The 23,538-nt window shown below is 36.5% G+C and overlaps 1 protein-coding gene and 1 long non-coding RNA gene across 2 annotated transcripts; one reads left to right on the forward strand and one right to left on the reverse strand.

The window, feature by feature from the left end:
• The first annotated feature begins 3,124 nt into the window (after window positions 1-3,124).
• Window positions 3,125-11,631, forward strand: LOC136817529 (uncharacterized). The gene is made up of 6 exons (XM_067073856.1): window positions 3,125-3,242; window positions 3,928-4,284; window positions 4,928-5,224; window positions 5,501-5,791; window positions 6,563-6,682; window positions 10,377-11,631. The coding sequence occupies exons 1-6, from the start codon at window positions 3,164-3,166 to the stop codon at window positions 11,048-11,050; spliced, it is 1,818 nt and encodes a 605-aa protein (XP_066929957.1). The 5' UTR covers window positions 3,125-3,163; the 3' UTR covers window positions 11,051-11,631.
• Window positions 11,632-13,162: 1,531 nt separating this feature from the next.
• On the reverse strand, window positions 13,163-15,796 carry LOC136817530 (uncharacterized). Its single transcript, XR_010848110.1, has 2 exons — window positions 15,437-15,796; window positions 13,163-13,916 (listed from the first exon to the last, which is right to left on the reverse strand). It is a non-coding gene; the product is annotated as an uncharacterized lncRNA (long non-coding RNA).
• Between the last annotated feature and the right edge of the window lie 7,742 nt (window positions 15,797-23,538).

A 23,538-nucleotide genomic window follows, 5' to 3' on the forward strand; every position in this document is an offset into this window, starting at 1 on the left:
TCTACTACAGGATGGCTAAACTTTCTCATTCTCTGTGGAACAATCCTGGCGCATTCCCGGGATCTTTCCGGCAATTCATGATATGCAGCATTGCCACGGACCCACAAGCTGATTGGTTGCAAGTGACATATTGACTGTCACTTAAAACCAATCAGCTGTTGGGTGATGTCGAAGACATTACAGTGATGTGTATTATGAATATGTTTTTGCTGCATAGAATAAATATGACTAACAAAGGGGGGTTTTCACTTTTACGGTATGACGGTATTGGACCTTTTTACCCCCGGTAAATCGGTATTACGAGAAAAAAACGACGGGATTACGGTATTTTATTTTCTACCGGTATCGGTAAATTGCCTGTTTTTTTGTCGGTATTTCGATATTTTTATCAATAAAAAACGGTATTTCGGTATAAAACTATTTATCTTTTAGTTTCTTCATGAGTTTCATACTGAAAAATTTTCAAAAAAGATAAGTCTATTCCGCTATTTTATTAACCAGTAAAATTTTCTTGCTCGCTTCGCTCGCACAATCTTCGATGTCCTATTCACTTATTGACATGGTCACGTTATTCAAAATAAGCAAAACTTTACGATATCTAAACAAAAATTTCGTTATTTTTCTGCGGGCGCATTTTCGACAACTTTTGTGATGCAAATACTGCATCCAACGAATGAGTCTAGATAAAATTTTCTCTGTAAGCACTAAATGATATGGTCGTCTCTCCGTATTCACTTATATTGCTACTACAATACAATACACTGATACTGCAGTAACTTAGAGACAGTAAAGGCGGTATTTACTCCTTCAATAATTAGTAAAAGTAGGTAGTTCTTAAAACATCTTGTGCAGCAACGAACGATTAAAAAATAATTCACATCATGATGCACATGATACATTTTCAGGCAATCTACGTCGCTCGCCGTACCATACTTTTGCCAACAAATGGTCAGTGTTAAATAAAATAAAAAATTGTGTGACCAAACAAGGCATACTTGGGTAACAATACCGTTTTTCAATAACAAAGGAGAGCGAAAATTTTTCACAGCACCACCTCTATGAAGCCTGTGTTGAAGTCTATAGCTTCTCAGACCATGATTGGCCCAAACCTCGATTTTAAATTAATTCTCAATATAAAAGACATCTTACGGGTCTGCGATGAAGAAATTATTGGGGAAAGGCTTAATTTTGCATTTGCTTCCCGTAACAAGCAAGTAACTTTGGCGCAGCAGAACTTAAATATTGCTTTATGAAAGCTCAAATAGCTGTAAAAGAGGCCTTAAAAAGTCGATGATATCGAGAATAAGGTCACAAAACTAGCAGAAAACTTTATATATTGGCAAAAATGTTTAGTATAAGAATAGGTAAATCTGTTTAAAAGAGACCATAAAAAGGTTAAATTTAGCCCAATAAGGTTGGTTTCAATTGTTTAACCAAAGATGTAAAAGCAAAATTGGTGCGTGAACGTGAAAAAGGTTTTTTTCGAGCGTGAATACGTGAATTAGAATTGACAAAATTTTGTGCGTGAATACCTGAATTGAGGGTTGACTGGGGGGGGGGGCTCATAAAGTACAAGACTTGTTTGTACAGTTTCTGATTGGTTACTAAACAATAGATTTGATAACTGAAAATTCATTATTTTCGAAAAAAAACATAAATATAATATCGGTATCGGTATTTGACCCAAAACTTTGTCGGTATGACGGTATTTAAGACCCCTGAAACCCCCCTAACAAGTTGAGTTACTTTTGTCAGTGTTGCAACTTTTCCGTCTGTAGACGGATATCCGTCCAGTTGAGATACAAATATATCATTTCCGTCTTGCCAGTAAGAGGGTTTTTGGTTCAAATGACCATCTAATCCTAAGGTTTCCGTCTATATTCACAAAACCTAATTGCAACACTGTTTTGTACCTACCCAGAGTTTCGCTCTTTTTCCGTTGTAAAGGTCGATGGGGGAGTTTCCCGGGAACAAAAAAGTTTAGTAATCCTGCACTATTGGTTCAAACTTTTTGAACCGTCATATTTCCGGATTTAGAAGATCGTTGGATAGCTTCGAGCCTCATCTGTATCAGCGCCGCCCATTAAGGAAGGTCGGGGTGGTTGGCGGCTGAGGAACAGGAATATACGAAAGGTATAAAACAATAGGCGGATCGATTTATAGAGTGCCACTGGAAAAAGCAAAATCTATTCTCTGGAGGACAATATTTAGTAAAACACATCAAAATTTTAGCGATTTTAGCCTTTTTCACGTTTTTGGCCAAAATTTTTGATTGAAAATTCCGCCAAAATTTGAAATTAATTCCGTTTTCACCTCATCGAAAAGTTTTGCAACGTCAATTTATTCAAGATAAAGATTACAATAAAAGGGGTCAAAGTTCCCTTAATGTTAATGAGTGTCACGTATATATATGACGTCATTAGCTAGAGTTTTCCGGATCGAGTTTCCGTTGTGTTTTGCCAATAACAAACATGTAATGATGCGGAAATGCACGTTAAAGTTTATTATGAAATTTGAGATGACAGACAGATAAACTGTAACGCTTTACTTTAAAAGTTGTAAGAAAACTTAAAAGGAGATGAAAATTTTGTCAGATAAACATAGGCTAATACGTTATGATTCTGTAAAACTGTTTGAAACATAAAAAGTCTTGCACTTTATTACAAAAGATGCAGTTAGTATAAGGTGAATTTAGTAATAGTTGTATTGAGAAATGATTCTTCGAAAACGTCATTTTAGACAGAATTAATTGTCTCGTTATTATGTCATTAACATTCCCTCTTAACCTTTTAACCTTGGCACTGAAAAATGATTATAAGTTTTTGCACAAAAGCAGTCATGAACAGTCATGTATTATTTTGTCTTCTAAAAGACGTTCGCTATTTCGTTTCAAGATAGAAAACCAGCCGCTTGTTCATACTCTAGAGCCTGTCTGAGGAGGCTTGGAGGAAGTTTTTTATGTTATAGATTGTAGCAAGATTGACCGTTATATCTAATGTTTGGTTCCAAAGAAGTTTACTTTGCAGAAAATGACTGGCTGTATTTTAACACTATATTGTAGAGAGTTCCAGGATTTAAGAGAAGAAGGGAAAGCGAGTAGCTACGGTAGGAGCAAAAGAGATATTTGACTTTAGTTTAATTTAAAAGTATTTTTATTTTCAGTATGAGAAATAGAAACATGCACAATCGAAGCTGGTTTTATGGCTTTGCTTTTTTGCTTTGTCAATTCTTAACAAGTCAAGGTATGTTATATATTCGTGGTTGTAATGTCGTTTTGTAAGGGCCTATCCCGGTTTATAGTCCACCTTAAGTTCATATTGCATTACTTATCGGCCCTTTTTACACCGACCCTTATCGGCGTTATTTTTGGGCTCGTATTTTTGGGCCGGCGTTAAAAGGGCTGGTGTAAAAAGGGCCAAGATTTTGCAATTTTAACCTAAAAGCGGCGTTAATTTTTTATCATTATTTCTCAATTTAAAGGATTTTAGGTATGATTCGAAGACGAAAATTATCCATTGTTTTACTCCATATTTAAAACTTCAATGAAATATTTAAAATATCTAAAAATCAGTGATTTTCGATGGAATTTTCAACATTTTACTACCATCGATGTTACTACTGAATAATGACATTTTAATGTAAATTTTAGTCATTATCTACTAAATTGAAGCATAAGTAACCATGTTTAAAGATTTTGGCGTTATTAACGGCCCAAATTGGCGTAAGCCAAAAATTAGACTGTGGCGTAAAAGGGGCCGGCGTAAAAGGGGCCAACGTTAAATTAGGGCCGGCGTAAAAAGGGCCGATAAGGTATCAAATTTTCATCATGAATTTTTCCCTTTGTGTATCTAATTTTGAAATATTAATTAATTACAGTAATTATAACCCGCAAAACCTTTTAATAAGATTTTTACCATTACATTTCAGGTATAAAGATCACCGTTCGAGAACCAGAAAAATACGAACTTGGGAAACCAGCAGAGATAAAATGGACAATAGATTTTGAGAGGACATTATACGACGCAGAGTCAACTCAACTATTTTTAAACGAAAATGGTGCTCGTACTAAAATTGGAGATAATGGAAAAAGCATTGTTTTACCGAAAAATTTAAAGGATAAATTCTTTGTTACAGTTGGCCCATACTCGGCGATATTGACCATCAAAAACCCTTTATATACAGATCATGGATTAAACTTCACATGTAAAGCGTTTGGGACGATCACAACCCCAACAGTTGGGGTAGACATCGATGAGAAAGGAGTTGTTGTTGGAGATATAAAAGGTTTGTTAATCACTCGGATGTACTTTTTTTAAACATTTAGTGACCAAATTTTATTAGTTCTCGAACTCTCGTGAAAAATAATTAAATTTTGGGCACTTGTTGACGAAATACCTTTAAGAATAACGGTCAGAATTTCTTAAAACGAAATTTTTTTTTCACTTTGATTTCAAAACATCGCGAAAACAATAGGAAACTCGAAACCTTTTGTTTTCTGCCGAGCCGAAGCAGATCAAACGGGCATCGCCTCAGGTCGGATATACTCGTTACTGTCAGTAGCCCACCACGCTAAACTCCGTCGCTAAACCCACCGTCGACTAAATTTTGCACAAACTGGGAAGGCAATTTTAGAAGACTTTGGTTTTTGGCGCCCCCTTTAAAAAGTAAATATCTTTTAAAAATTACGCGAGCGAAGCTAGCACGAAAATTTTGTGTTTTTCTCTCTTTTTGACCGAAAACTGCCATATCTAAGTGACGCTAAAGTTAGTAAACAGAGGCGTCTTTAAAACTGTAATCTTATTGTTCACAAACTATAGTAAACTTTTTTAGGGATCTAAAAGTGATATAAAGCTCTCTCTCCGTTTTAGGACTAAACTTTATTAGGGATTCAAAAGTGTTAATGACACAAATCCCCCTTTCGTTTTAGGTGGCGTAACAAGTGTTTGTGGGGGTTTTCAAATTGAAAATGAGTATATTTTACCGGAAGCAGATGGCATGAGTAAATTTCCCATCACTTTATGTGGAAACCCTCAACCTAATCTAATGTATACTTGGAACGGAAAGACAAAGAAAGCAGTTTGGAAGGAAGTTAGTCCAGAAAAGAAAATGTACCAGTACCAGCTCAAGTTTGAAAATATAAACAGAAAACAGTGTGGCTCAAAAATTAAATTCCAAGCGACAGGGTTCAAGCCTTGGGAACACGAATCGAATCTCAAAGTATCATGTAAGAACTATTAATAATATCGAAATGCAAACTTGCAAAGGTTCTACTAGATATTTTACCTTTATAAAATCGCATACCAAGGAATTGACAGTTGCAATTTTCTAAGACTTTTCTAAAAGCTAGTTGTTTTACCAATTCCCCTGTAAAAGATCCTATGCGAAATTGAAGTTGACGTTTCTTTTATTTCTTTATAACTTCAAAAAGACACGTAAGAGGTCGAAATATCGTTAAAGAAAAATGTATAGTCAATAATAATATTTCGTTCATTTCTCATAGACAAACCTAGGCTTGCTGGTATCAACGCTGTCAAAGAAATGCGATTTAGCGGTCAAAACTGTACAGTTTTCAAAATGCCAAAACCCGCATGTCAGGAAAAATACAATTTCTTTGGCTATGACAGCAGGAAAACTGAAATATGGAAGTCTTTGAAGTATGAGGAAAATGAGTTTGAAGATTGTAGTGCCAAAGACTTGTTCAATGACATCAAATTCGTTAAAGTTCAAGCTATCAGTTGGAACAATGAAGTCGGAGATATGTCTGATTTTGTGGAAGTTGAAGAAGAATTAAGTAAGTATTAACAAGAGGCATTATGTTAAAAGGTGCAGTACGTGTTTTTTATAAGAACATTATAAGAACAATGTTCTTTCTTTCACCATTTTTCGAGTAATTTTGTTTCCTAAGAAGTTGGGTGTTTTAGAGTTTTCAAAGCTTTAAAATGTTCTTACTCTTGTCTCCCGAATAGACGGGGGGTCTGAAAAAGCAGGGGGTAGGAAAATTTTCTAAATTCTAATAAGCGGGGGGGGTGGAATAAGAGGGGGGGAGTAATTTGAAGACAGAATTTTTTTCAACAACAAAAAAGAAACTTTAACAAATGAACACGTAAAATAAGAAGCAATACATACAAAAAGGGAAATTTTTAACAGGTTTAAGGTCTATCTAAATTGTAATAAAATATTGAATTATTCGAATTTAATTAGCGGGGGGACTTAATAAGAGCGGGGGGGGTTGGATTTTTTTCTTTTAACAATTAGAGGGGGGGCGTCTATTCGGGAGACAAGAGTAGCTGGTTATTAACATTTTGCTCACCGAAGCCTAATATAGTATGTTGTTATAAGAAAACGTGTAGTAGAGTGGTCGATCAAGATGTCAGTGTTTGATCCCCACTCGGTGCCATGATTCAGTTAACAAGGGAATGTACCTTCGCCAAAGTTAACCGACGTGGCGGGAATTTAATGGAAAATTCAAGAAGCCTATCGATGAATATGAAATTACCCTCTCCAATATGTGGGTTATTCTTGGGAATTGTTATTGCAATAATTTTGCGCTTTTTGTTTTCAGTTGAAAAGGAAATTCCGAGTGGAGAGAGCAGCAACACAACGTTGATCGTGACAATTGTGTGCATTGTCTTAGTCATTTTTGTGGTCGTCGCAATCTTTTTCGTATGCAAGAAACATAATCGTGAGTAGATATTTTTATTCGTAAATCGCATCGCTGGTTGATTTTATTAGCGTTTATCGTTTTGCAGTACACTTTGTTCGCATTGTCATTTGTCGGAAAACTCTGCGATGAAGTATGATTTATGAATATTTATGAATAGCGCTCCGCAACGCATACGTCATAATTATTACTTTTCGTTTATTTTTGACATTTGTACGAGTTGCAATCCTACAATTCAATGCGGCTCAATTAAAGATACGTACAAGTTGTTATATATCTGTTGTCAAATGGTGTAATTAACGTGAAAAAGAGATTAACGCAAAGGTTGATGGGATTGGAACTCGTACAAACACACCGAGAGTAATGATTATGTCAAAAATAAAAGCTATTTTTAGATTCGGCGCGGTGCGCTACAGCAAGACTTCTCTCGTAGCTCCCATCTCTTACCCGTACTCCATCGCAGCAATCGGTTTGAAAAATCTCAAATCAGAAAAAACAATGACAATCAACCCCTGCGGCAATGAATTTTTCACGGGAACTAATTTTCGCGTTTTTGGGTGTCTACCTCGAAAATTAGTTCGGCGAAATGCAATTTTTACTAAAAATCCTCAAAAAACCTCTAGGAATATGAAAGAAATTCGGCAAAAAATGGGTGTCAACCGCAAAAATTAGTTCCGCAAAATGCGCCAATTTAGTACTCCCGCACTGCGAAAATAAGCTCCGCGAAAATTAGTTCCCTTAAGGTAGCCGTAGATGTATAGACTATTGCAATAAGAACTTTAGATATTTCATTTTCGATAAAGATTAAATCGTCGGGCTCCACTTTTTGGATTATAGTAAAGGATAGCACACGAAGGGAAGGCTACCTTATCGGGGAAAACTTCGTCGGGGAAAATTTTTGTCGGGGAAAAATATTCGTCACTTGTCCAAAATTCCGTCACTTTTCCCCGACGAAGTTTTCCCCGATAAGGTTATATCAAGTTCAATTACTCGCCAACCATCCAATTTATGCAAATAAATGAACAGTGGGTAAAACGTTCGGTATAAAGATAGTGAACTCTCTATAAATCGAACGCGCTCAGATAACCTAAATTCTTCGAGTTATGGAACATACTCAAAAGGTTTGGTTCGATGAGAGGGGTTATATAATTTCTCCATTTACAGGGGACATTTAAGTTATGGAAACAAGACTTTTAGCAGGCTCTTTTAATACATGTAATCACTGTCCTTTCTCTTCTTTTTCAGAGAAAATGAACAAAACCAGAGCTGGTACCAAAAGCACTGGAAGTAAACAGTTTAAAATTAAGGACCGGAAAACGAGTGGATCGTACTCTCTTAATACTAACACGTGAACCATTCTATCTGGTCTGTATAAAAATAAACGTTTAACACGAATCGGAAAACTAAATCGTTAACTTTAAAGTTAAATCCGAAAGACTTTTGGAAACATTGAAAAATGAACATGATAAAAAGACATGTTTCGTGTTTTGTTAAGTCACATACTAGCATAGCATAGCCATTATGAAAGCAAATTTTCAAATCTGCAAAAGTGATCCGTTGCGTAAATAAAACGTTTGTTTACATAATAGCGGTAGTGAGTATGTGATTTAATAAAGCATGAAAAATCTCTATTCCTAAACTACTCGGTGTTCGCCAATTGAAGTTATTGTTCTCTATTGACGGCTGCATTTGAATAACCGAACTATACGCTAATTGAGTATTTTAAACTGGCAAAACATTAACGTAAAATAAAATCCCCGGGGGGGGGGTACTAGGGCAAGATGGGTTACGGAGATGCTCCGCTGGTCAGGGTACCTTTTTTAAGGGTAGGGTCGCAAAAACATTAAAACAGAAAAATCAGTCCCTCGTAAGGTGCCTATTTTTGGAAAATTTGGGGGAAAAGTGGAAAATTTGGGGGAAAAGTAGAAAATTTGAGAAAATTTTGGAATTTCAGTCCCATTCAGGGTCACTTTTTCGCAAATTTCGAGTCCCACGTAGGGTCCATTTTTCGAACTTCAGCGGAGCACCCCCGTCGGTCGACAAGGGTAGTACCCCCCCCCCCCCGGATAAAATCATTGATCCGGAAATTCTAAACCTAAAAAAATATGATATCAATAGACGATATCGGCTTTTGATATTCCCTCAGCAATCGACATTTTTGTCGATTTTCGGCAAATAAGACTATAAAATAATCCATCCCTACGATAGGCTAAACAGTCTATGATAAGCTAATTTGATGGTGTTCTTGACTGACTAATAATTAGACTATGGATGATATAGAGAGAAGTTTGTTTGTTTGTTTGATGATGATATGAAGTTTGTTTGTTGTAATATTTATAATCTTAATACAACGCCTTATATTTTTATGAACTCCAAGCTGGCACACAACGTTGTTTCAACGTTCATCTAACGTTATTATGGACGTTGTGAACGTTAGATAAACGTTGGAAACAACGTTGTGTGCCAGCAGGGCTCTATTAACACTTATGTACATAACATAGTTTTTATGTTTGAATTCTTGCCGTTATTCAAACCACTTTTTTAAAACAGAAACATCGTTAATATTCTTAAACCTGTTTGATATTACTTTAAACCTTCTCCTAACTGCTACACTACAGTGTGTGTCCGGAAAAAAGCACAATGAATTAGATAGACGTTTTTTTATAAAAACATCCAAAAATTTAGAAGCATTCAGATGCTCTTAATTGTTTTAGTTTTAAGCCTAAAAATGTTTTCAACATGTTTTTATTTTGACCATTTTATAAATATGTTTGACCATTTTCCTAAGAAATAGGGTGTTTTGAGTCCACAACGCCTGAAAGCCTTAACTTGTTCTTAACATTTTGGCCAGCGAAGCCTTATGTTCTTATATAGTTTGTTCTTATAAATAAAACGTGTATTGGTGATAAAGACAATTCTTTCTCTACAGCATTCAATGATGCCGCCATTAGGAATCTAATTCTTTCAGAAAAGAAGAAAGTCAGCTCTACGACCTCAAAATCACCCAAGTTTCCTATTAAACTTAAAGCGAATTTTTTGTATAATTTCCCGAACACACCATAGTATTTAAAATACACATTTGTGACTGAAGTGATAAAAAATCCTTTTTAAATCATTGCAAAGCCACATGTACTGCAAGTCTGTGGTCAAACTAAAACTAACTTGACTAAGATTTTTAACCCTCAACATAGATACACTAAATGCCTGGGTCCTTCGTTTGGAAGGAAAGTTGTACTTTCATGGTTAGACTTAGACTTAATAGCTTTATGTTTCCCTGGACCAAGCTTCATCCGCCATCTTTGATCGAAATTTTTTATGAATTGGTACCCATAAAGGAAACCATTACAGTGTTAAAAATTAACGTCTAACGGCGCTACATCATCAAAAGTTTTCGAGGGAAAGTAGATCTAGCGCTCCTTGCATTTACACCGCTATTGAGTAGTGGCGTCATTAGGGTACCACTTTCAAAAAACTCCGATCAAAGATTTTGCTTGGTCGTGGATTGAGAAACTTGGTCCAGGGTACTAAAGGTCAGTGCTTACTACCCCCCCCCCCATCAAATTCTAACGCCTCCCCTTTCTTTTTAGAGTACAAGCGACAACCCAAGTATATTTCCTACACCCATTTAGTGATTCGTTTTTCTCCTTTTCCTCTAAGGAAGGAAAACAACACAACATCTTCAAATTTTGAAACTAACCCATCCTTCGTTTTGTAGGATGCTCGTCCAATTTCGTCCCAGTCTTCTGCTTTTGTTGCCATGACAACAACAAAACTAACGAAAACAAAAAACTTAACAACGACACCGAGAATACGTACGACCTTTTACGAAAACCAAATAATAACGACAACTCACGACAACAGCCGACTGATAACGAAGACAATAAACATTACGTTAACATAAGCAATGAAAATACGCCGGCTCATTACGAGCCTGGACGACCGACAAACGACAATACATACGAGAGTTACTCGGCAGCAAAAAATGCACAAAAGAATCCGGACAGGAGTGTGTATTCGGAACTCGGAGAAGGCGGCCGTACGGGACCAAGAGATGCACCGATTCCGCAATCAAATTACGCCGAGGCCCGCGAATCGGATGCACTCAGAGAATGTTTGAATTCGCCTCCGAAAGATATTTTTGACTCACCGAATGAGCAGGATAATACCTATCAAAGCTTAGGAGGAAATGTCCAAAATTCGTCCTACCCTGAACAAAAAGGAAGCCATCTTTTACCGGAAAATTACAACATTAATACCGGAGTTCCCGTATACAATGACCCCAAGTCAAGTATCCGGAACAACCCGCCCACATGGGAAAAACTTCAACGCCCAACTGCTCCAGGCGCTACGCCCCTTCAACCGGTCAACGTTCCAAAGTTTAATCGATGATCAAAATTTTTTGAATTTCTTCTTGGATTATTACAATATTTGATTGGAGATCTTCATCACCTTTTGCAAACTGGCGAATGACTTCCCGTATACTTCAGCAACATCAGAAAAAAATGCGTGCTGTCAATGTTTCACCAAAATTTCACAAGCATTTGAATTTAACTTGGTAAAGCTGCACAACTTGGTGCTAGAAATGTATAATTATATAACAGCTGCAAAGAACATGTTCGTGGCAAATTGATTCACGACTATTAGGTGTCATTCAGGGAAATAGAGGCTTCTAAACGTTAGTACCCTGATGTTAAAGTACACAGCTGTACAGACTACATGTTGGAGAGAACCGTCTTAAAGTTAAGTTTTTCTTATTTAGACAGAAACCAGAAATCTTGGAAGATGCTAAATAATTTACCTTCAAAGAAATCAGCAAATTCTTAACAATCTTAGCCCTGGATCCCAAATTTGAGCTGTGTATTATAAAAGAAAAATATGTAATGTAAATGGAAATTTGAACGCTTGGTTAAAGATCCAAAAAGTTGAGCTTTGGAATTGTAGAATGCAATAGTTATTTTAAAAATGATACCTTAGGCAAAAATGAAAAAATGTAGTGTTTCCGGAAACGGGACAAGCTTGAGTTTTTACAAGCTCTTATTTGATTTGGTTGGTCGTTAAGATGTAATAAAAGAATCTTATTACTTTTTCTAAAGAACGCGTCATTTCTATCACTTTATATGACCAATTAGTGAAGTATCTTGTAAAAACTCCAAGGCATCTCCCGGAAACCGGCCGGGTGAAAAAAAAATAATCTTCTGAACCGGACGCAGACTTCGTGAGTAGTTGATACATTAGTGTTCAGGGCTTGCTTCATGCTGTTTGTACATAAAAGTTATCTTAAAAGTTCTATTTCAATGATCAAAAATATCAAAAAAAGTTTTTTACCGGCCGGCCGCATGGGAGCTTTTTTCTATGACCCGCATTCCAAAAACACTACATTTTTTTTATTTTCGCCTTATTTTGCTTTTGCTTATCTACAATAAGTTAATGTGTAGGAATAAGCCTAAATTTATATTTAATAGAATAAATAAAGTGACTTGGTAAAATTTCAGTCAATTTTTTTCAGATTAATTCTTTTAAAACAGTCACCCTTTCACTCCTCTAAACGAAGCCCTTTTAATTTTGCTTCTAAAGCCTCATATTTCAGAAAATAATTCTAAAATATTTTGAGAAAAATTTCTGAACATTTTTAGACAGGTATTGAAGAAAGAGTCAAAGAGAACTTTCAATATTGCAAATTGGGTAAAATTTCTAAAAAACAAGTATTTTCCGATTTTTTTTGGACTGTATATATTCCATTTATTGTAAATAACAAATTTATCATCATTTGCAATTTTAACAGGTATGGATTGGCTTTTTATTACGTTTCTTTGTATTTAATAAAGTATCGCTTTATGAACAAATCAAAATTTTCTATGTATAAATACCCACTGACCTTTATATACCCTGGAACCAATTTTTACTCTGGTCGGAGTTTTTTTTAATGGTAACCTGATAATAGAACTACTCAATAGCGAAGTAAATGCATCGGGACTATGCTAGATCTGCTTTTCCTCCAATACCTTTGATGATGTAGCGCCGTTTGACGTTAATTTTTAACATTGTAATGGTTTCTTTGCAGGTTCCACTGCAAAAAAAAACTCCGATCAATGGCGGATATAGCTTGGCCCAGTTTTTATAAAAGTCAGTGTCCGCACCCCACGTAGTAAGTTCGTACCTTCCAAAGACAAGGGTCATTTTACACAAAATAAAATTACTTTTGAAATATTAAACTTGCACGCCAGTCGGGCTGGCACGATATCACGCGGGAAAAGTAAGAGTAGAGTTAGGTAAGCGTAGGAAGAAACTTGTTCGGCGTTAAGGCCTGAAAGCCCTGTTAACGATTAACGACAAGAGCCACAAAGATGTGGTTAAATATTTCCTCCAATAGCTCAGAGCATAGATTGTAGTCGCAGTCGAACCCCACAGATTATCCTAAAGCCCCAACTTAGTAACTTAGATTTATTAAAGCCTTTATATTAAGCAATATCCGATGCAAAACAAAATTTAACCATATTCCTGCTAAAAATTGTCTTTATTTCATAGACATGTTCACAGATGATATAAGTCTAAAAACTTGTTAAAAAATTGCATGCAAATGATAACCATTTTGACACAAAGAAAAATGTATTTTATTCAACTAATATTGTTTTTTACCTTCATTAAGGAAATAAAATCTTAGATTTACAAGTTGATATTATTCTAAGACTCATCTGAGTAAGAAAGTGCCAAAATATCTTGAGACTGTCTACTAAGGGACTAATATGGAAATATGGCAATATGAATTTGGGAGATATCGAAATATGTTGTACACATTAGTTTCATATGAAAAACTTCCTTGTCATCAATATTTTAAACCACCATATTATACCATCCACAAGTAAAAAGTTACTTAAAAATGGATCTCCTTCTTTACAGATTTAGATTTCCAGTGCATAACATCTGTTACATTTGTATTCATGTGATAATATACCAAATTGTCAACCTTGAAATTGTCACATTTAGTTACAGTATTGCTGAATATTTACAACACTTTCCAGCAAACTTTTTTGTGAAATTTGTGTCTTGATAAACTTAACTCCATGACATTTGTATCATTGATCATTAAATCACATCTTGGAACAATAGAGTTCCTTGGTTCAATTATTGCAAGAATGTTTATCTTTGTTCATATTCTCATTGTGTGCAACATTATCATTACATCATTGCCAGCAAGTTACATTGTATTGTCAGCTTTAGAGGTCGTCAAACTTTGTTGAATTTGTAATCCTGGCACCTGAATGTGAAAGGAAAGAAAAATTCAAAATTTCATAATGGGAAATAATCTCTTTACAGTAATCAATGCCAAATGTGTGGTCATTCGCTGAAATCTCCCCAAAAAAAGGCTTTAAAAGGGTGAGACTCTGCTTGATGGTTTGAGCTATGTTTGCCATGCATATAAACTGAGCCATTAAAGAAGTTTACGGGAACGTACAAAAAGGACCACAGGGTACGTACAATAAGGTACACTGGGAACATACAATAAGGTTCACGGGGAACATACAATAAGGTTCACGGGGAACATACAATAAGGTTCACAGGGAACGTACAATAAGGTACAAGGGGAACGTTCAATAAGGTACAAGGGGAACGTACAATAAGGTACAAGGGGAACGTACAATAAGGTACAAGGGGAACGTACAATAAGGTACACGAGGAACGTACAATAAGGTACACTGGGAACGTACAATAAGGTTCACGGGGAACATACAATAAGGTATACTGGGAACGTAAAGTAAGGTTCACGGGGAACATACAATAAGGTATACTGGGAACATAAAATAAGGTTCACGGGGAACGCACAATAAGGTACACAGGGAACCTACAGGGAACCTACAATAAGGTATATACACAGGGAACATACAATAAGGTACTGGGGAACGTACAATAAGGTACATAGGGTACGTACAATAATGTATACGGGGAACGGCACAATAAGATACACTGGAACAACGTACAATAAGGTACACGGGGAGCGTACAAAAAGGTACCCAGAAACACACAAAAAGGACCAACGGAGAGCGTACAAAAGGTAACCTGATAACAGCTGTTCGTAATTTTCTTACGCGCACGGTAAACCTCTGAAGGCGCTTGAAAATTATACATCTGAGGAAAATAGCCCTCCCGCGAAAAATTCTACAACAAGAATCTTGTTGTGCGCCGGAAAGTGTAAAAACTGATACGGCGCCCTATTCATAAACACAATCACGCAACTTTGTTGTCGTTCCTAGTCCTTTTAGACGAACGCGGTCCTTACGATTTCGAGATTGTATATTCGTCAGATTGTTTGTTTTCACACATCCCTTTAGAGCTTCAGCGTGGTGTGCAGAAAACATTCACAATCTGATCTCAGGTTAACAAAAGGTACCTTGAAAGCATTCAAAAAGGACCATGGGTAGTGTACAAAAAGGACCACATAAAACGTACCAGGACCATGCCGACGCACCGGACTTAACGAACACCGGACTTATTTTGTCCGGTGTAGCGAAAGGATACTTTTTGCCACCGGACAAATACACCAGACAGTACGGTGCGTCAACAGGGTCCTAACGTACCAAAGGATCCCAGAGAGCGCACACAAAAGATACAAAGGTAAACAGGGAGTAAAAGCATCTATTATGATCTAGTTTTCTTTTTAGCATCTGGCATCAAGGCTAAAAATGGGGCACTGAGAAGAGTGCAAGCTTTTCCAAGTTTTGACCATTAATATCTAGACAATATATACATGATGGAAATCAGAAAGAAATTTATGCTCACCTTCTTCTCAAGTCAAGATAGGAATGGATTGGATTTCCATGTGTTTCAGCTTCTTTCTCCACCCTTCTTCTTCTCCTTATGGGAAAAAATAAATTCAGCACACACGAGAGAAACTCAGGAAGTCCTCTGAGCTTTACACACAATCATTTGTTTTATGAAAAGCTGGTAAAAACCCCTGCCATATTTTGATAGAAGGATACTATTTTCTTCCCCGCTAAATCTTCGCGACGATTTTTAGTCACGTGACTGAAGAGCCTAGTCATAATGTGCAGCACGAATAAAGAAAACATTAACATCGAAAATGGAAGAAAAGACGGAAAAAGGCCGTTTTAACAAATATTCCCCTATAGTAGGGAAATATTTAATTAACGATTAACGGGTTAACGATTTTTGTTCAAAAGTGGATGTCCAGGGGGTTAAATATTTACAAGAGAGCGGATATCGAGGGGTTAAAGTGTCTTTTAAAGTAAAAAAATACGATATCAAGGGGTAAGCAAGAGAGGATATCCAGGGGGTTTAAGCATATTTTTAACAGTGGATATCCAGGGGTGTCTTTACTAATAAAGTAGGATATCCAGGGGGTATCCTCAAAAGCCCAATATGTGGCATTCCATTTTAATTGAAACAGACTATTAAGAATACTATGATTCAAATTTGGAAATTGAACCATCGGGATAATATTTGAACTTAAAGTCGCCACTTTGGCAACTTTGTCCTTCAACCTAAAATTTTGACCAAAAGTTAATTCTAACGAGAATCTATTCATTTTTAATCATATTTTGTCAACAAGTAACAGACCACCAAGTTTGGACATCTTTCACTAAGTTCTGTTCTGTCCCCTTAGCAAATTGATGTAAAGTCAATCGTACCCAATCCGTACACTTAAACACCCCCTTCTCACAGACCCATTGGTACCCCTTCCCACTGGAAAAATTTGCCAAAATATCGACCCCGGTGGAAAATTATAAACTAATTTTCGTCCCCAGTGAAAATAATCAAATAAACCAATCCTCATTGCAAAACCTTATGTTATTTTTCCCATGAAACACGGTGACCCATTATCCCCGACCCGCATATTCTTGTTGACACATAATTCTCATTCACTCTGTTTGATCTTGCTGGGCACGTAGCACACTGAGAAGAACCTGCTTTGCAGCTATTGATGTGGTCGTCTGACATCATGAAAGTCATAGCTTCACCTTCTGGAAAGTTATGCAGAGTGGGGTACCCAGTTGGTGTAAGTTTATAAAGATTTCCGTTTATTCATGTCGGCAGTCTATTTCCCTTCTGTTCACTTCTTCTTTCAGTCTGCGCCGCAATTGGTTTTATGGCGCCAGGGTGCAGTATGCAGTGCTAACGAGTCCTAATAAGGACGAAATGCAGGGAATTCTGTGAATGACTCCTCTGGAGTCAAGCTAGGAAGAGAACCAAGAGGGAGGAAAGCCTCAACACTGCATGGTCTCAAAAAAGAATATATATGTGAAGAAATTCAAAGAATTTCTGTCCAACTATCTTCTTTCAGGAGATTTGGGTGGCAGAGCAGCATATGCATTTCGTTATATATATTATATATATTTGGTTCCGCACTCTATGTTTGCTTTGTTTTCCAGGAATCGAGATTGAAGTTGGAAGACCAACAACGATACAACCCAGCTGGCACACAACGTTGTGTGCCAGCTGGGAATGGAATATAACATACATCCGTTACTCCCATGTAAGCATGAAATTACAAAATGGGACATATTTGAATATCGGTAGCAACATGGACTTTGTCTTAGATATGGACGAGAAATTTAATTATCTATCAGAAAAGGAGGCAAGTTTCTCGATTCTACCGACCGTCGTCAAGTATGGGGACGAGTTCACTTTCATGTGTAAAGCGATTGAATATCATAACTATAACGATGATGGTACGGATAACTCGACAATCTTGATCGATTATATCAAAGGTCAGCTCTCAAACTCGAGCCCAGTCTCTTAAGTTCACTTTTCTATGAATCTGATACACAGATATCTAGATAGATAACTTTAAGCTTTCTCCAGCAAAAAAAAGTGAAGCAAAAATTTGACTTTTTAAATTTCGTGCCGATGGATAGGATCTAGCATTTTAATTATTTTCGGAGCGCGAGATCAAAAAAAGTAGGCGGCAAACGCTATTTTGCATCTCTCAAATCAGTGAAATTGCTTTTTGTCACGTGATTTCTTTGGTAGGAAATCCTACCAAAACTTGCTTCACTTTTCGATAAAGGTCGCGAATCTAGCCCTTCGGGCTTTACAGATCTGTGATCAGATAGCGCACATGAAAGGCACTGGGTGAAGAAACCGGAGATTCTCTGGTTTTTTGAAATTATGCTGGCTTATGTTTTCACGTGATACACTAAAGGCATAATTAGTGACAAGTGTCAATCAAATCACAAACAAATCGGAAAATTAATTTATGTTAAGCCACATATATCTTACATAAAACACGACCCGTTTCTGATAGAAGCAAAATAACGCGCTATCTTTTTAAGTGGACTACAGTGCGGTGTCGAAAGATCAAACAATTAAGACCATTCTCTCGTCTGCTCGCTTTGAATTCAACAAATTGCCGGTACCGAACTGGTCTATTTTCATCAAGATGGCAGATTGTTTTTTTTTTTGAACTGGAATGGTCCAGGAAAGACATGACAGAGACCCTTCATGTAAGATATCTGTTGTCTAGGCAACTAAGCTTCAATTCTACTGCATGATAATTCTAACAAGGGAACCAACCTTTTCCGGGTCAAAGTCACTTCGAAGGGATTAAGAAACTAGGGGTACTAGGGAAATGGTTGTCGGGTATGTGTGAGCCGTAAGAGCCGTAAGGGTCCCTTTCTTAAACCCTCCAAAGTCTTTCAAAGGGGTACAAAAAATGATAACTGACCAATTGAATCCCAAGATTACGAATAAAAAAATCAATTCTCTCAAAGGGTCATATCAAAATCAGGTAATTTTGAGCTTAAAATTGGGAAAAGTCTTAAACGGTAGCAATAACGTCGAAATTCAGTCTCTCAAAGGGTCGATTTTCGCAAATTCATTTTCCCATCTTAAAAACGCAAGAAGGTTAAGGGTACGAGTTTGGTTTTTATTTATTTATCTTTTTTTATTTAATCTTCTTTGTTTAGGAGGTGTAAATACTTGTGGAAATTACCAACCAAGGAAAAATTATACTTTAGGTGAGGCTCAAGAAATCAGATCAAACTTTACTTTATGCGGGCATCCTGGACCAAAACTAAAATATACTTGGAACGGAAAGAAAAGGAGATTCCGGGAAGACTTTTGGATAAAGCCATTAAGATGTAGCAATATAATTTTGAGCTTGTGGAAAGTATCAAGAGAGAACATTGTGGTTTTAAGATTCGATTCAACTGGTTACAAAACTTGGAATTATGAATCTACTGTACTAGTCAAATGTGAGTATAATACACCCCTGTGTCACTAGGGCCCAAGCCCGACTAGAAAATTTAGAAGTTAATCCCCGGTAGGAAAAATACCTTAGAACTTCAGCCCGACTGGGAAATTGACTTTGATTTCATCCCCATTCGAAATTCGATGTTTAAAAATTTCACTCCAAAACCATGCCCACTGGATTTATCAAACTTGGAACAATATAATTTCTATCCTTGCTGTGGAGAAAGTTCCACCTGGACTGTGAGCCAAGGATTCGCTTCAAAGCAACTATTTTCAAATCTTGGCATTACAAATCTGTGAGTATGTTTGACGATTCTCATTGCTCGATTGTGAGCGATCGAATTTACATGACACAGGACAGTAAACTATTTCATAAAAACAATAAATAAACTTTTGTTCAGCCTCGGTGCTTCTTAATTTTTTATCCTTTGATCCTGGCATTTGTCTCAAGATTTCATTATTTCAAGGGCAAAATTTAAGTATTGTGGGCTTCTTCAGTTATTTCTCTTAATTTTCAAAATGTTCACGATTAGTTAATCTGACGTTCAAACAACGGAAGTTAATCGCCGAGATTAACTAATAGAAACCTAATCGCGATTAACGCTAATCGGGATTTAATCTAATCGACTTTTGAACAACCGGGCCCTGGGCATTTAGTTATTCCTGTATCAGGATTGTTCTTAAATTGTTCTTACCTGTTTGCCTTATCATTCTCCATGAAATAGTTATAGCTATAATTTTTGATATCAGAACTGGCTCTGTCAGATCCTAGTTCAACGACAGTACGATTTTTAGTACAAAGTTGCGAAATTTCTAGGGAGGGAAGAAAGTTTCGCAAAGTCAAAAAGTTGCGAAATTTAGCTAATTTAATTTGCGCGAATTATGGTTTTAGCCGAAATTTCAAAGATAGAACTTTCGCGAATTCATATAAAATTGACCTTTTTTGGTAAAAAAAACTCATAAAACACGCAAAAATTTAGCAAACAGTGCAAAACTGAGTGGGAAAGTTTTTTTTCCGCGAAAAAAACTTTCGCGTTTTTCAGGTTTCATTTCTCATCTGGCAGAAACTTTCGCGTAAAAGGATCAAAATCGCGAAAAACGTGAAAGTTTTTGCCCGCAAAAGTAGGGGGAAAAGTTTTAGTTTCTTACCTCACAGACCCGGTAGGATTTTCTTAGCCCGTGAGAAAGGACTGAAACTCGATGGGGGTTAATATTCGCATGTTTTTCATGGCTGGGGATTTAAATTCTTTTGTTTCAAGTCAGAAAATCTAGCGGGGATTAAAAAGATATCACAATATTTTGCAGTGAGGGTTGGTTTATTTCATTATTATTAGTGGGGACAAAAATGGGAGGATGATTTTCCATGGGGACGATATTCTGAACAATTTTTCTAGTGGGAAGGGTTCCCAGTGGTTCTGTGAGAAGGGGGTGTTTTCTTACTAACCACTGATATCTGTCAGAAGATGCATTCTTTTCTCTTTTCATTTAGATAAACCTAAAATTGTAAATATCAAAGCTTTGAGACAGACGAGGAACGAGGCGCAACAGAAATGTGTGATCTTTAAAATGTCAAAAACATCGAGATGCAAAGAGAAATTTGACATTCACGGTTTCGACAAACATAAAAGACAGAAGAAGTTAAAGTACGGAGAAACTGGAATTCCGAGATTGCACTTCTCAAATCCTGTTTGAGCAAATCCAATTTGTGAAAGTTCGTGCCATCAGTTGGAATAATGAAATCGGGGAAATATCGGGTTTCGTTGAAGTAACCGAAATGAATGAGTCCGACAACGGAAAAGTAAGTACAAAAGTAGCCCGGGGTCCACTTAAAGCTTTTTTTATAGACTGAATGGCGCGATTAAGTGGCCCGGCAGTATATGGTAATATGTTTTTGCTTAGGCGGACTGTAAAACAGGGAAAGAGAATAATAAATGATTCAATTGATGTTTGTTTCTCATTCTTAATTATATTTTTCAACTTCAAGTAGCTTTTTTGTTGTTTGGATTTTAAACATTTTTTTTTTAAATGGCAACCTCGTCAAATGCTCCTAGTCTACTTCACTGGACTCAGCGTCATCAAAAATTATCAAAAAGCAAAGTTCAGTCAGAAGTAGACTCTAGTCTAGTACAAAAGTGGCTTCAATTTGTTAAGTAATCAATCAATCCAAAGGCCGTTGTGTACGCATTTGTACACAGCATTTTTTCCAGTATAGATACCTAAAAAACAACGAAAAGATCCCGGAAATGAGCTAGGAATGTTTCTCCGGATAAGAAAGTTTAACTGTTTTTAAAGTAAATTTGAAAACTTTTCCCTTGATTTTCTGCATCCTCTCAAAAGTCACGATAACGCCTCAGAAGAGGTCTAGCTACATTACTACGCACTCGACAAAATAGTACAAATCGACATTTATTCTTTATCATTTAAGTCGAAATCCTCAGCAAAAACCACAATTTTTAATACTGTTAAATTAAGCTACAGTGGAGTCTCAATAACTCGAAAGCTCACGAGGAACAAAAATTTGTTCGAGTTAAGAAAACTTAGAGTTGTGAAGTAATGCTCATAAGGCATTGTTAGTTGAAAGGACCAGTTTTGGAGTGAGGTTTATAAGACATTGTAAACTGAAGGAGCCATAAAACTTGTTCGAGTTAAGGAGACATTCGAGTTATAGAGGTTCGTGTTAAAGAGACTTTGCTGTATTTGTGCATGTCTTGGATACACCCATGTGTCACAGACCCGATTTTGGCCCGGCCCCACTGGAAAATTAGGCCACGTTCGCGTCTCCAGACAGAAATTGACTTATCCCAATAAAGATTTTCAATCCAAAACCATCCCCACAGGATGGACAAATCACGCTTTTACTCGAACTTTTTATGTGTTTTATTACATGACATTTATTTCTGATTGGTTGGAGTTTCGAGTTTATTGACACTAATAAAGTTATCAGCTGTTGTAAAGCAAGTAACATGGGAATAAAACCACGTGAACTTTTTCGATTAGTAACATGTTTTGACTGCATTGATATAATTTTACAACCCGTGTATTTAAACTAACCGATTCTTCTCTCGCCCAGAGAGTTAACGATGCTTTGTTTACTTTTTTTTGTAAGGAACTTCGGATGAGAAAGATTACAACAAGGTCGATTCAGATTTGGATTCTGATGAAGAATCCCGAGATGAAAGTGACAGTGATGAAGACTAAGACCATGTTCGCACGTAACGGTTCCGAAACAAAATGAAACCATTCTATTGGTTAAAAGTGACGTAAAACTTGAATTTAGCCAATGGAATGGCTTCGTTTCGTTTCAGTGAGAAACAAAACGGTAGCATGTGAGTGAAGTCTAAGAGGCCGGGTAAGATTCTTAAACAAAGCTTCGAAGAGGATGATTATGATGAATAATAGTTTTCGGACACATCAAGCAATGATTTCGGACACATCAAGCAATAATTTCGAACACATCAAGCAATAATTTCGGACACATCAAGCAATGATTTCGGACACATCAAGCAATAATTTCGAACACATCAAGCAATAATTTCGGACACATCAAGCAATGATTTCGGACACATCAAGCAATGATTTCGGACACATCAAGCAATGATTTCGGACACATCAAGCAATGATTTCGGACACATCAAGCAATGATTTCGGACACATCAAGCAATGATTTCGGACACATCAAGCAATAATCTTGGACACTTCAAGCAATAGTTTCGGACACATCAATCAATGGTTTCGGACAAATCAAGCAATGATTTCGAACACATTGAGCAATGATTTCGAACACATCAAGCAATAGTTTCGGACACATCAATCAATGGTTTCGGACACATCAAACAATAATCTCGGACACATCAAGCAATGATTTCGGACACATCAAACAAAATCTTTGGACGAAATTCGATTAGCTCAATTTAAAGGGTGGACCTGAGCATCAGGGCAATTAAATTTTGAAAAAAGGGCTCCTGAGGCACCATATCTTTCCAACGGATATGAATCATTTGGACCAATCAAACAGCGCTTTATAAATCGGCTACCCTCCCTTGGTTGAAATTTCACGAATTTTTTGCTTTTTTTAAAGACACACATTTTGTAAATAAAACATTTTAGCAATGTGGTGACGCATATTCACATATTCAGGTTACAAAAAATGTTCTTGATTTTCGCTCAATTTTCATCAAAGAAACTTATTAGGCTTTTACTGAAATGACGAATTTTCTATTAAATAACTAATACAAAAATGGGAGATTGAAATTAGATAGTCGTGGGTGCTAAAAATATTTGTCTGTCGTCAGGTCGGTGAATGAATCATTTTATTGAGTTACTCATTTCTATGAGGAATGCAACGGCGTTTCCGAGTAATCTAATGCAATGATTCACCAGTCAACCTGTGGGTGAGAATATATTTTTTTTCTTTTTGTCGATTTTTAATAGTTATTTGTCGTTCTTTTTAGATGGTCTGGAAACGTTAGATGAGCAGTCTATTATATATCCCTGGACAAAACTATATCCGCAATCTGATGGGATTTCTTTTTAAAGGGGTACCCGCAAAAAAGCCATTGCAATGTTAAAAAATTAACGTTTAACGGTGTCGATGTATTTACACCGCTATTGAGTAGTGCTACCATTAGGGTACCACTTTCAAAAAACTACAATCAAAAGTTTTGCTTGGC

This window comes from Clytia hemisphaerica, unplaced genomic scaffold (assembly GCF_902728285.1).
Source record: "Clytia hemisphaerica strain Z4C2 unplaced genomic scaffold, Clytia hemisphaerica genome assembly, whole genome shotgun sequence".
Lineage (NCBI taxonomy): Eukaryota > Metazoa > Cnidaria > Hydrozoa > Leptothecata > Clytiidae > Clytia > Clytia hemisphaerica.

Excerpts from the sequence above, each read along its gene's own strand:
- LOC136817529 (XM_067073856.1), top strand. The coding sequence starts at position 3,164 with ATGAGAAATAGAAACATGCACAATCGAAGCTGGTTTTATGGCTTTGCT. Across the intron at positions 3,243-3,927 it reads TCAATTCTTAACAAGTCAAG|GTATAAAGATCACCGTTCGA; the intron begins GTATGTTATATA and ends ATTACATTTCAG. Across the intron at positions 6,683-10,376 it reads CGTATGCAAGAAACATAATC|GATGCTCGTCCAATTTCGTC; the intron begins GTGAGTAGATAT and ends TTCGTTTTGTAG.